Consider the following 11288-nt stretch of genomic DNA (forward strand, 5'->3'; position numbering starts at 1 on the left):
TTTTATTTATCTCTACTGTCCAGGTATAAAGCTTGAAATAAATATATGTTTACAAGTCTACTGTCCAGAGAGAAAGTTTCAGTTATATATGTCTCTACTATACAGAGATAAAGCTTCAGTTTTATTTATCTCTACTGTCCAGGTATAAAGCTTGAAATAAATATATGTTTACAAGTCTACTGTCCAGAGAGAAAGTTTCAGTTATATATGTCTCTACTATACAGAGATAAAGCTTCAGTTTTATTTATCTCTACTCTCCAGGGAGAACCCTGTTGGAAGAGAAATGTTTTCAAGAGCCAGTACTGTGGTTAAACAAGTTGAAAATGTTGCCAAAAACCTCAGTGTGTTTAGTTTGTTCAAAAAGTGCAATTGAACTTGTGTCGGATCCAGATAGTGAAGATCGGTATATGTGGAAATGTACCAGTGAAAGGTGATAAGATTAGTTATAAGGATGAAACTGTTATACTTGTTTTTATTTATATCCTCTCTCTATTGAGATAACTTCTGACATGTAAAGTTTCTTTTTACTAACATTTTCAAATTCATAAATATTTAATGTTCTGATATAGACATATAATAATTGTATGTTGGACTGGATTCATGAAGGAGAAAACGAAGTCTAGTAATGAAGGTGAAGATGGTTGACGATACACAAAATTTATTTAGAATTTTCGAATGTTTTGGAATATATTTATTCCATCTTCAGTGAAGTCTGAAAATAGCGTTACAAAGATATTTTATTAACTAAAACTATAGTATCGTTAATCACTAGTTAATTTAGTTAAATAAAGTGGTAAGTTAAAGAATAAAACAACAAAAGAAAAGATTATAGATATATTGTGTAACAGTTGAATTTTAAGTGTGTAAACTAGAATAATTTTAAATCTAAAGAGGTTTATAAGTTGTTAAGAGTAGGGTGGTCTTTAGCTATGAGTAAACTTTCTTTAATATAGAGTTCAAGATCTGAAGATCCTGTAGTAATGACAGAGAAATCATTTAATAAAATATTGTGACCCATGGTTTCAGCATGTGGACAAAGGTTCAGTGGCTGGGTTTACGTAGTGGACAGTTGGTTCTGTTAGATACTCCTAAATGTTCACAGAGTAGGTTTTCAAGAAGCCTTTTGTTTTGCCAATGTATGTGACCTTACTGTCACTACATGTTTACTTATACACGAGCCATGTACGTAGAAGTTTAGGTAGTTGATCTTTGTATTGGAATATGTTTTTAATGAGGAATCTGGGCTTGTAAGTTAGTCTGAGGAGTAGAAGTTTTTATTAAAAAGAAAAGTTGTTTTTTTTATTTGTAAGGATTGTGAACCCATAAAAGGAAGCAAGATAATGAGGGGAACTTGGGGACAGTGTGCACGTTGGTTAGTGGTTGGAATCTGTTGTTTAGGAAATTGTGTATATTCTTTGTTAGAAAATCAATTGGATAGCCATTATTTAACATGTTTTTGTGTACCTAATTGGATCGAGTTCATAGTCACTTTGTAGCCCATTAGAACTTCCTGTCCAATGCTGTTTCAGTTGAAGGTGACATTTTGAACTGTTAAGAAAGTCTTTATCAAAAACTGGTCTGGCAGTTTGAAACATGGTTCTTAACAGATGTAGTCCATTAAAATTTCCAGTGTTGTTGATATTTTGAACAGTTATGTAAACCTTCATCATGATGGAGACTTGAAGTAGCAGTTTAAAACACAGTTCTTATGTAAACAATGTAAAGTCAGTTAAAGTTTCCAAACAAGTACAATCTCCTGTGTGCAAGTTGACTTGTATACAACAACTGACAAATGCTGATATGTATATATTAAGTTCAGAACTAGAAACAAATTTCCGTGAATCTTAATATTCCTCTCTTGAGCTGCTTTTACCCATAATTTTCTCTACCTTGTAGTATTTTCCAATAAATGTTTTATTGGTGTGGTTAAACTGAAAATGTCTGAGTAGATTTGTGTTTTAATGATACCATTCATATGTCACAATAGCTGCATTTTGAATATATAAATTTTTAATTTGTTTATAAAATAATTATTAGAGACTTTTATTATATATAAAGTTAATTATCAGACTTCTTATTGGTTATGACTTTCTCCACAACATTTTTTTCAGCAATAAGTGTTTTAATTTTTTCAGCTGGTTGTTCTGTTTAGGATACATTAAACCTAATAATAAATCAAAATTACAACTTGATAACATATCTGTGGGGTCATTCTGAAAATTTTCAGTTTTCTATTGCTTTAATATCTACACACACACAGTTTCAATAATCATACTGCCAGTCTATCAATTATACTGTACACTAAGACAAACAGGTTTGATATTTATATTCTTATTTTTATACGTTAAACAGATTGTGAGAAAACTAGACATTCAAATGATCCACATTTCAATAAGTGTGAGATAAAATAATCTTTTGGATTTCAGAAACATTAGACTGTGCTGTTCTTAATGATAAATATAATGTGAAAGTAACTTACTACCAGACATTAACATGACTTACATTAGATTGTGCTGTATTGTGACTTTATACTGATGGAATATGTTTGACCCTAAACTTATTCTAGACTGATTATTAAAAACAATGTTTATTTTAAGGAATATTGCTCAATTTTTAAGATTATACATGCTTTACAGGAAGTTTTTGCAGGACCTAACTACATCTAGGATGAAGTTGTGTTTGCTTTTACTTAAGTGAAATTTTATTTTTTGTGTTATTTACAGCTGTGGCAGAAAGTCTCAGATAACTCGACCAAATGTTTTTGGGCGGTTTGGAATACCCCTGTGTAAATTGTTGAAATTGACTTATCACTGGGCTGTACAGTCTGATGTGAAAGGCATACTGAGTGAAGTTGGTATAGATGTGTATATGGCAAGGTCAGTTTGGAGAACACTTCAGGAAGTTTGTGCTAGAGCTCTGGTACTCAAATCAAAAAAACTAGGAGGGCCTGGTACAATGGTTGAAGTTTCTTTTGCTTACATGGGGAGATTTAGCATACTTGGTGCATATGATCGTGGTAGTGGCAGAGTCCGTATGAAGGCCATTTCATCATCAATGGGTTGGTCCACGTCTGTATGTGTCAAAAGTTTGGAACCATGGCTTTTACCCAACTCTGTGATTGTGTCCTCAGAAGTGAAGATGAAAGAAATTACTAGGAGTGGACACAAATTTCTTTTAGCTCCTGGAGTTACTTCTCCACCAGAAGGTGAACTGGGTGTATCAAAAATCAAAAACTATCTCCAGGTTCAGCTTAGTGACATGTTTGGACAATTCATTGTTGCCCAGCTGAAACTTGACACTGTGCAAGGATATCTAGATGAAATTCAGTGGAGAGAAAGATTTGGAACCACTCCAAGTAATGCCTTTTGGAATATTATTGATGACATTGGTGAGCAAAGTGGAAGAAAAAGTGAGTTCATCCATTTACTTCAAACATTATTGTTAGTAGTGTTTTTTTAATTAACATGTGTAAGTACTATGTAAGTAATCATAGTGCTTACTGTGAAGGAATGTGCTTGTGAATCTCTTCAGTCCATTTAACACAAGTAGATTTCATTTAAATACTGGTATCCCAGAATTTCTTACAGATAAAGAGTTATTAAATTAAATTAACATGCACACTCAAATATTATTAAATAAAAAAGACAGGTCAAACACTATTTTATTTTGAATTTGAGGTTTAGAAAAGAATAGAAGTATCAGATGTAACCCTAGCCAAATGAATTTATTTACATATCTTTATGTAGTAAATTAACAGAGTTAATTCAGATTTGCCAGATATCAGTATAATAAATATCAAAGTAGACTGTGATTCTTGTGTTTTTAGCTTTCTAATATTAAAAACAGTATTTTTTATTGGTATTAAAACATTTATAAGTTATTGTTTGGATAAATTAAAAAGCTACTGTTTGTGTCTTAGCTTCTTCAATAGGTTTTCCTCATCAACAAAAGCAGCTTCCTGAAAAGGTCATCACTATGATTGGTCAAAAAAATGACTTAAAATACCAGCGAGATGTCAGAGGACAAATAAAGCGGCCTGCAGAAAGTGTAGTTCTTAATGCACCTCCTCAGAAGAAAGCAAAATCAGGTAATATGATAATACATCCTACAGCTACATTTTTGAAACTAAAAGAATTGTATTAAGTAGTGTAATAACTCTAAAAAGGCAGTAACTGCATTATGATATTTGAGAAAGTAAATAGTGGATAAAACATTTAAAATCTTCAAGTGTACTGTGCATCAGTACAAAAAAAAAGGTTTATGACAAATCCAGCAGTGTATTACAGATATCTGAATTGAAAAAAAAAAGTGTGACAAATTTAGTATGTATATCTACTATATAAAGATGAAAAGCTGTCCATCTGTCACATAAATATTAAGGAAGACAGTCCAAAGAGAAGACCCTGAAATTCATAATAAAATTCCCTGCCTTTACCATTACAATTAATAACTTTCAGGGTCATACAGTTGACTATATAGAAATATGTCTTTGAGAATCAGTATTTTGCATGATTCAATCTATAAGGATTTATAAAGAAGAAAATTTCAACATAACTTAGAAAAATATAGAAGTCAAAATGCCTATCAAGCTGTACTTAAAGGAAATGACTGGATATACATAAAAAAATGTTGTTTTTATGAAATACTAGAAATAGGATAGTCATTATATATATATATATATATATATATATATTGTTACTAGAGTATAATTTATTTTTAGAAAACATGTTCGTAAAACAATTATGTAGCTATAGTTTAGAGAAGAAATTCATTATTTCCTGTCATGTGATGGACATTCAGTTTGTTATACATATAGGTGTTTCTTAAATTTTGAATAAAGAGGCTTGTAGCAATTTTAGTAATGTTTATACGGGATGCAGTATTTTTATTTAAAAAAAACTAATCTTTTAATGTTTATACTGGACAATGCTTATTCTTACAAAATTATACAAAAACTTTGTGACTAATCTGTTAATGTATTAGGTTGTCAAGAAATTAATGTCACATTTTGGAACACTTTTATTAACCACCCCTCAAAAAATGTACATCACGTATAATAGTTAAACAAACTATCTAAATGTCACGTTTAGTATACTTCGCTTTGATGGAATAAACTTATTTTTTCTTATTTCCTTTTCCACTGTAAGTTTCACTCTATATATATATCAAACGTTGGGCCTATATCAGTCATTAGGCCTATCACTTTTACGTTACTTAACTTCACACCAACTATATTCTCTTTGCTATTATCTGTCTAATACCATCTGTCTACTTTTAACTCTTATTATAACAAAACTTAAAAATAATAAAATATTCACTCACAAATATAAATTAATCACTAATATTTAAACCAAACAGCCTTTTATATCATGACACAAACCCCTATTCAAGATAAAATATTTACAATATATTTTTTTACTATATATAAAGTCTGTTCTTAGTTCAAACACAAAGTCTGCTCCAACATTTGCAGTACCTTTGATTGCCTCAATGCGGAACCTGTAGTTCTGAAGATACAATGCCCACCTCATGATCCTCGCATTGTCGATCTTGCACCTCTGAATGTATGCAAGTGATTGATGGTCTGTCTGAATGATGATCTTCTACCCTTATAGGTAGTTCTGGAATTTCCAAATGGCGAATATAATAGCCAGACACTCGTTCAATCACTGAGTAGTTCTTTTCACTATTCAACAGTTTTTTACTTATATATGTTATTGGAAACAGTCCATTTTCACGTTCCTGTAAGAGTACTGCTCCAATTCCAATGTGTGAAGCATCAGCCTGAAAAATAAATGGTTTGTTGAAGTCTGGCATTCTAAGAATTGGTGAGCTTCCCAACATGTTCTTTAATTTCTGGAATGCCACCTGGTGTGGTTGTTCCCACTTCACCTTGTTGGGTAAGCTTTTCTTGGTCAGGTCAGTCAATGGTGCAGTAATTTCAGCATAATTTGTGATGATTTTCCTATAGTGACCAGCTAACCCTGGGAAGAATCTGACTTGCTGCTTGGTCATTGGAGCTGGTGTATCTTGTATGTGGGTTACCTTTTACTTTTTCATGGCTATCTGTTGGTCACCCACTTTATGTCCAACAAACTCCAGCACAGAATATCCAATGTACACTTCGATGGCCTGATGGTGACGCCTGCTGCCCTCACTCACTGGAATAGTTGTCTAAGTCTCTTCAGGTGGTTTTCCCGTCTTGCAGTGTGTATCAGAATGTGATCCACATAGAGCTCGATGTTGGTGGTGTCGTGCAGCATCTTCCTCATCATGCGGTTGAATGTTGCTGCTGAATTGAACCAAATAGCATCCGCTTAAATTGGTAACATTTCGATTTTCGATACCTCACTACTATAAAGGCTTGGTTTGGTCTGAAGTTTCATTGGTGGTAATGTCCAGGGTCAATGATGAGGAGTTGAATTCTCCAAAACTAGTCTGGCTCACAGACAAACAAATGTTTAAACAACTCTATTCAATTATGTACCAGCTGCCTAGTGTTGGCTAACAATACGAAGAATTAAATTATGGTGGAATGCTACAAGTTCTTCAAATACCTATAGATTATAGAATAATAGGTTTCTTTTTTGTGAGTGTAAAACACTTAAATACACCATTTCTATATTCTCTTTGCTTTTATCTGTCTAATACTGTCTGTCTGCTTTTAGCTCTTATTATAACAAAACTTAAAAATAATAAAATATTCACTCACAAATATAAATTAATTACTAATATTTAAACCAAACAGTTTTTTATATCATGACACAGAAGTATAGCAAACAATTATCTCTTCTAGTTATGACCTTTGTACTCATTTGCTGCTTGTTGTAGGTTGCTAAGCCTTATGGTGGATGTGAAATGAAATACTTTTTTTAGGTTGTATAGATATACATTTGAAATAACCAAAAAATAATAAATTATTATATTGATATTATAGAATTCCACTATAATTTATCTTGCTTGAAGATTTGTATCGAAAGAACGAGTTGACGTCATAATACTTGAAAATGGCTGAGAAAGCCACTAGGGGACATTCTGAGCTTTTAATTGGTTATTCACATATCATAGACAGAAGTAAGTGTATATAAGAGAGCATTTCCAAAAATGGAAAGAGGTGAGAAGGGCCACTGTGTTTGATTGTGTACGTGAGCAATATCTCAACAAATAGAGAAGATAGGAGGTTTTTATATTCTAGCTTGTTAATATCGTTAATTTGAGTTCCTAATTTGTACGAAACTATAGACTTTGTATTTTAACATCACAAACATCTAATTTGAACCAGTGCTGCATTGAACATACCATGTGACACACAAAAATCAATGTTTAGGTGTTTTTTTTAATATTTACTTTTAAATTAAGAAATTAAATAATGTATGATATTAAAATCTGAATTATAATCTACAGTTTGATACCAAACTTATTAACATAAATTCCTAAAATAGTATTTCAATAAAATTTAGAAATTGAGTCAACAAACGCGATGGCATGGTCGTTGACCCGTGTGGAAAGGGTTAACAAGAAAAGGCTTTCAATATTAAATGTTTGAAATCATTTTAATAATGTAAAATATAAATTCTTAATGTGTTACATCCTGAACTATCAGCTTTAGCATATTTTCTCAGATATTTGTTGGAATTTTTTTTTTTCATTTTTCTAATATAATGGATCCATGTAATATTACTGAGGTTTCATTTATATTTATTATTAGTTTAAAAACCCATTTCTTACTTGTGTGAAATGTTTTATTTCAGAAACAGTTTCAGTCGCTCTTGTTGAATATTACTATGCAAAGAAAGAAGGGAATGTTGAAGTTATAGCTAAAGAATCGAAGGTCAGCACCCAGTTCAAGGTGCGTGTCATATTCAGATCAGAGTGTGTTGTTTATCATCTTGCGAGAATACACTTGATTATGTTACTGCCATTATTTTTAAATTGCATGATTATAATCTAATTCATTCAATGGATAGTTTAGTTTTTCATTTATGTAAATCTCAGTAATACTTCTAACATAGCTCAGTGACTCAGCAGTATGTCTGCAGACTTACAGTGCTAAAAACCAGGTTTCAATATATATATATATATATATATACATGTATATTCTTGTGTAATACCACTCTGTTTATATAAATCTTTGTACTCACTCCACCAGTCAAATCTAGCTATTCATTCAAGTAAACATATACTCCACCAGTCAAAATAATCAAAAAAGTGTGACTAAACATCCAACAGCTGAATGTAACAGTGTAAATTAATTAGTAAATAACATAATGTATACTCCATCAGACAGAATAATGTCAGAAAATATTTAAAAAGTCATAACCACAAAATCTAGAAGAAAACTTTATTAATGCCCTTGTTTTCTTGTTCCCAATGATTCATTGTCTACTGTTATCATATCTACAATTCAAATTATAATCTATAGATTTAAACACAGCATAAATATATATAGATATATATGTAGATAATGGAATGGGATACACCAATGTGTGAGATGTACATGTACTGAGAAATAGGTACAAAAGAAGGGTAAGGTGAAATGCATAAAGTGCATTAGAATAATGTAAGATTCATATTAGTAAAATTAGTTAAAAGTAAAACATGAAATAAGTTAGAAAATACCTTTGTACTGTATAAATATTCTCTAATGTTTATAATATAGTATTTTTTTCTTTCTTATGTTATTGGCATATTTTATTGATATGAAAGTTTATAAAGATATATATATATATAAATTTTGGAGATGGCTTGACTGGGTAATGAAAAAATAAACTTTATTATAAATGTATGACGTTTCAACAAGATTGTCATCCTGGGGGTATAAACATCGGACATTTATAGTAGAGTCTTTTTTTCGTTACCCAGTCAAGCTGTCTTAAAACTTTTATTTTCTAAAAAGTGAGTTCCTCGCCATCAGATATATATGTTACACTAATTTTCACAACTTTTGTAGTGCCATATTTGCAAAAAAATGTTAGACAACAATATAAAAGCCATGAAGCACATCAGTGGCCACATTGAGAACACCCGACAACGAAGCCCTGACTTGAGTGACCTAACACAGTGCAAATACTGCTTTAGAGATTTTGAAACACCATACAGCATGCAGTGCCACATTGAAGCGGTGAGAATCTGACACTGTTCTAGCAAGAATGTTATCAATAAATGATGTGATGATCTGTAATAAAATTAATAGAATGTAAAGTAATACAGTTAATAATTTTTTATTGGTTCTCTAACAGATATTACTATGATAATTTTTTATCAAGCTAATTTTGTGAATCACAGTACAACAGTAAAATCTTTTATAAAGTTATTGTGTATTTAAGTTGTATGTATCCTGTTTATTCTGTGATGTACAATACTATATTAGAAATCTGTTTTAAGGTCATTATTATTATGTTGAATGATATTGTATTGCAGATGCTTCATTATATCTTTAATATACTTATTAATTTTCTAAGTTTAGTTTAGACTGACAATCTTTTAATTATGTATAATATGTAACTTATATAAGGGGAGATTTTTGTTTTGTATTCTTTCGTATATATTCAGTAAAATTTTAGCTGTATTAATCTTACCAACATTTTTGTTTCTTCTAAAACCTATCACTCATGCAGAATTTTATTTTTTCATGGTGTAACATATGAACACTCGTACATAGGCATGTGAACAACATACTAAAGGTGCTTAAGAACTGCGTACCAGAGGTACTTGATGTTAAGGAGTATGTTAGAATATGAACTGTATACTAAAGACATTTGATGTTAAGGAGTATGTTAGAATATGAACTGTATACCAAATGTATTTGATGATAAGGAGAATGTTAGAATATGAACTGTATGCTAAAGACATTTGATTTTAAGGAGTATGTTAGAATATGAACTGTATACTAAAGACATTTGATGTTAAGGAGTATGTTAGAATATGAACTGTATACTAAAGGTACTTGATGTTAAGGAGTATGTTAGAATATGAACTGTATACTAAAGGTATTTGATGTTAAGGAGTATATTAGAATATGGACTGTATACTAAATTTAATTAAAGTGCTTTATTATCATGGTATCTGAAAATACAAATAAACTTGGCATCAAAACATAGTTAATAAATGAAATTTCAATGTTATATAAGCTTTAAGTTCTTAATTTTATAAGGAAATGTTTAGAACAATCCTCAATCTCCCCTAGTAAGAGAATTGTGACATTTGCTCTCAATGTTTCCCTCCTCTCTAATTTTTACCACCTCTCTGTTAATGTACAGAATTTAGTATGAATTACTCATTATAATATAGTTAGTATTCAGGCAAAGCATAATTTTTACAGCCTTTAATCATATTTGTTTATGGAGCCATAAGCTTGCCACAACCACCTGTCACATCCTCTCTTTTACAATTTGCCAGCACTCCTTTCTCATGTTTAATACTATATTATTTATAACCAATAGAAAGCCAAAGTTTTAATCTATCAAGTAATGTGTTATATTACATTGTTTTCTGTACAGAAAATTGTCTATTTTGTTTCTGGTTCAGACATTGTTCCCTTGTGAAACACATTGACAAGTGTAGCTGAATATTTAAAGGCATTTATTGCATAGTTAGAAAGCCAGAAAAATTTTGATAGCTACAGGATGTTGTCACCTTTTTACATGTTATTATCCTGTGTTCTTAGGTGCATTATTTAATACGGTAGTACCATTAACCCTTTAAGCACAGACAGACCTGAATACCATCCTCTCCACTATAGGACATTTATGCAACATAAATACTGTAACTCTGTACATTCCTCACAAAACCTCATAAGGTTTTGTTAAAGTTTTAAGTATTTTGTACACAAAGAATGACATAATTCTAATTACGTTTTTTCAATAAAAATTTTATTTATCTATAGTAGTTATCTGCACTCAAACGTATTTAAATAGTTTGATTGCAAGGTGATTTTCATTTTAAGTATAAAAATATTTTTCTTCATATTATAGTTTTCATATTTCATTTGTATAACCTCTAGAACCTCTTAAATGAATAACAAAAATATTTCTAAGGTAATTGTTTATATTTTATTTTTCATTTCATATCACTAACTCCAGCTATTATCATCAACATACAATGCAATGAAATAATTAAAATTAGGAAATAGAAAAAAGTACATACCTTTTAATTTTTTGTAGGATATCTTTTAAGATGTTGTTTTGGTTATATTTGTAATTTCCAGTCTTATTCTTTTCACATCTTTCTATAATGGATGTAACGTGTATATATGTATCTTATCCATATATCTATATGCATGTAACCAA

At 30.6% G+C, this 11288-nt stretch overlaps 1 protein-coding gene across 1 annotated transcript in view; it reads left to right on the plus strand.

The window, feature by feature from the left end:
• Nucleotides 1–267: 267 nt before the first annotated feature.
• LOC106466429 overlaps nucleotides 268–11288 on the plus strand; it is a 14579-nt gene continuing 3558 nt past the window's right edge. Inside the window, exons 1-5 of the mRNA XM_013926715.2 lie at nucleotides 268–430; nucleotides 2724–3409; nucleotides 3920–4087; nucleotides 7752–7849; nucleotides 8951–9121. Of these exons, the coding sequence (XP_013782169.2) occupies nucleotides 324–430; nucleotides 2724–3409; nucleotides 3920–4087; nucleotides 7752–7849; nucleotides 8951–9121 (1230 nt within the window). The 5' untranslated portion in view covers nucleotides 268–323. The remainder of the gene's footprint in view (nucleotides 431–2723; nucleotides 3410–3919; nucleotides 4088–7751; nucleotides 7850–8950; nucleotides 9122–11288) is intronic.

This window comes from Limulus polyphemus, unplaced genomic scaffold, assembly GCF_000517525.1.
Source record: "Limulus polyphemus unplaced genomic scaffold, Limulus_polyphemus-2.1.2 Scaffold2256, whole genome shotgun sequence".
Taxonomy (NCBI): Eukaryota; Metazoa; Arthropoda; class Merostomata; order Xiphosura; family Limulidae; genus Limulus; species Limulus polyphemus.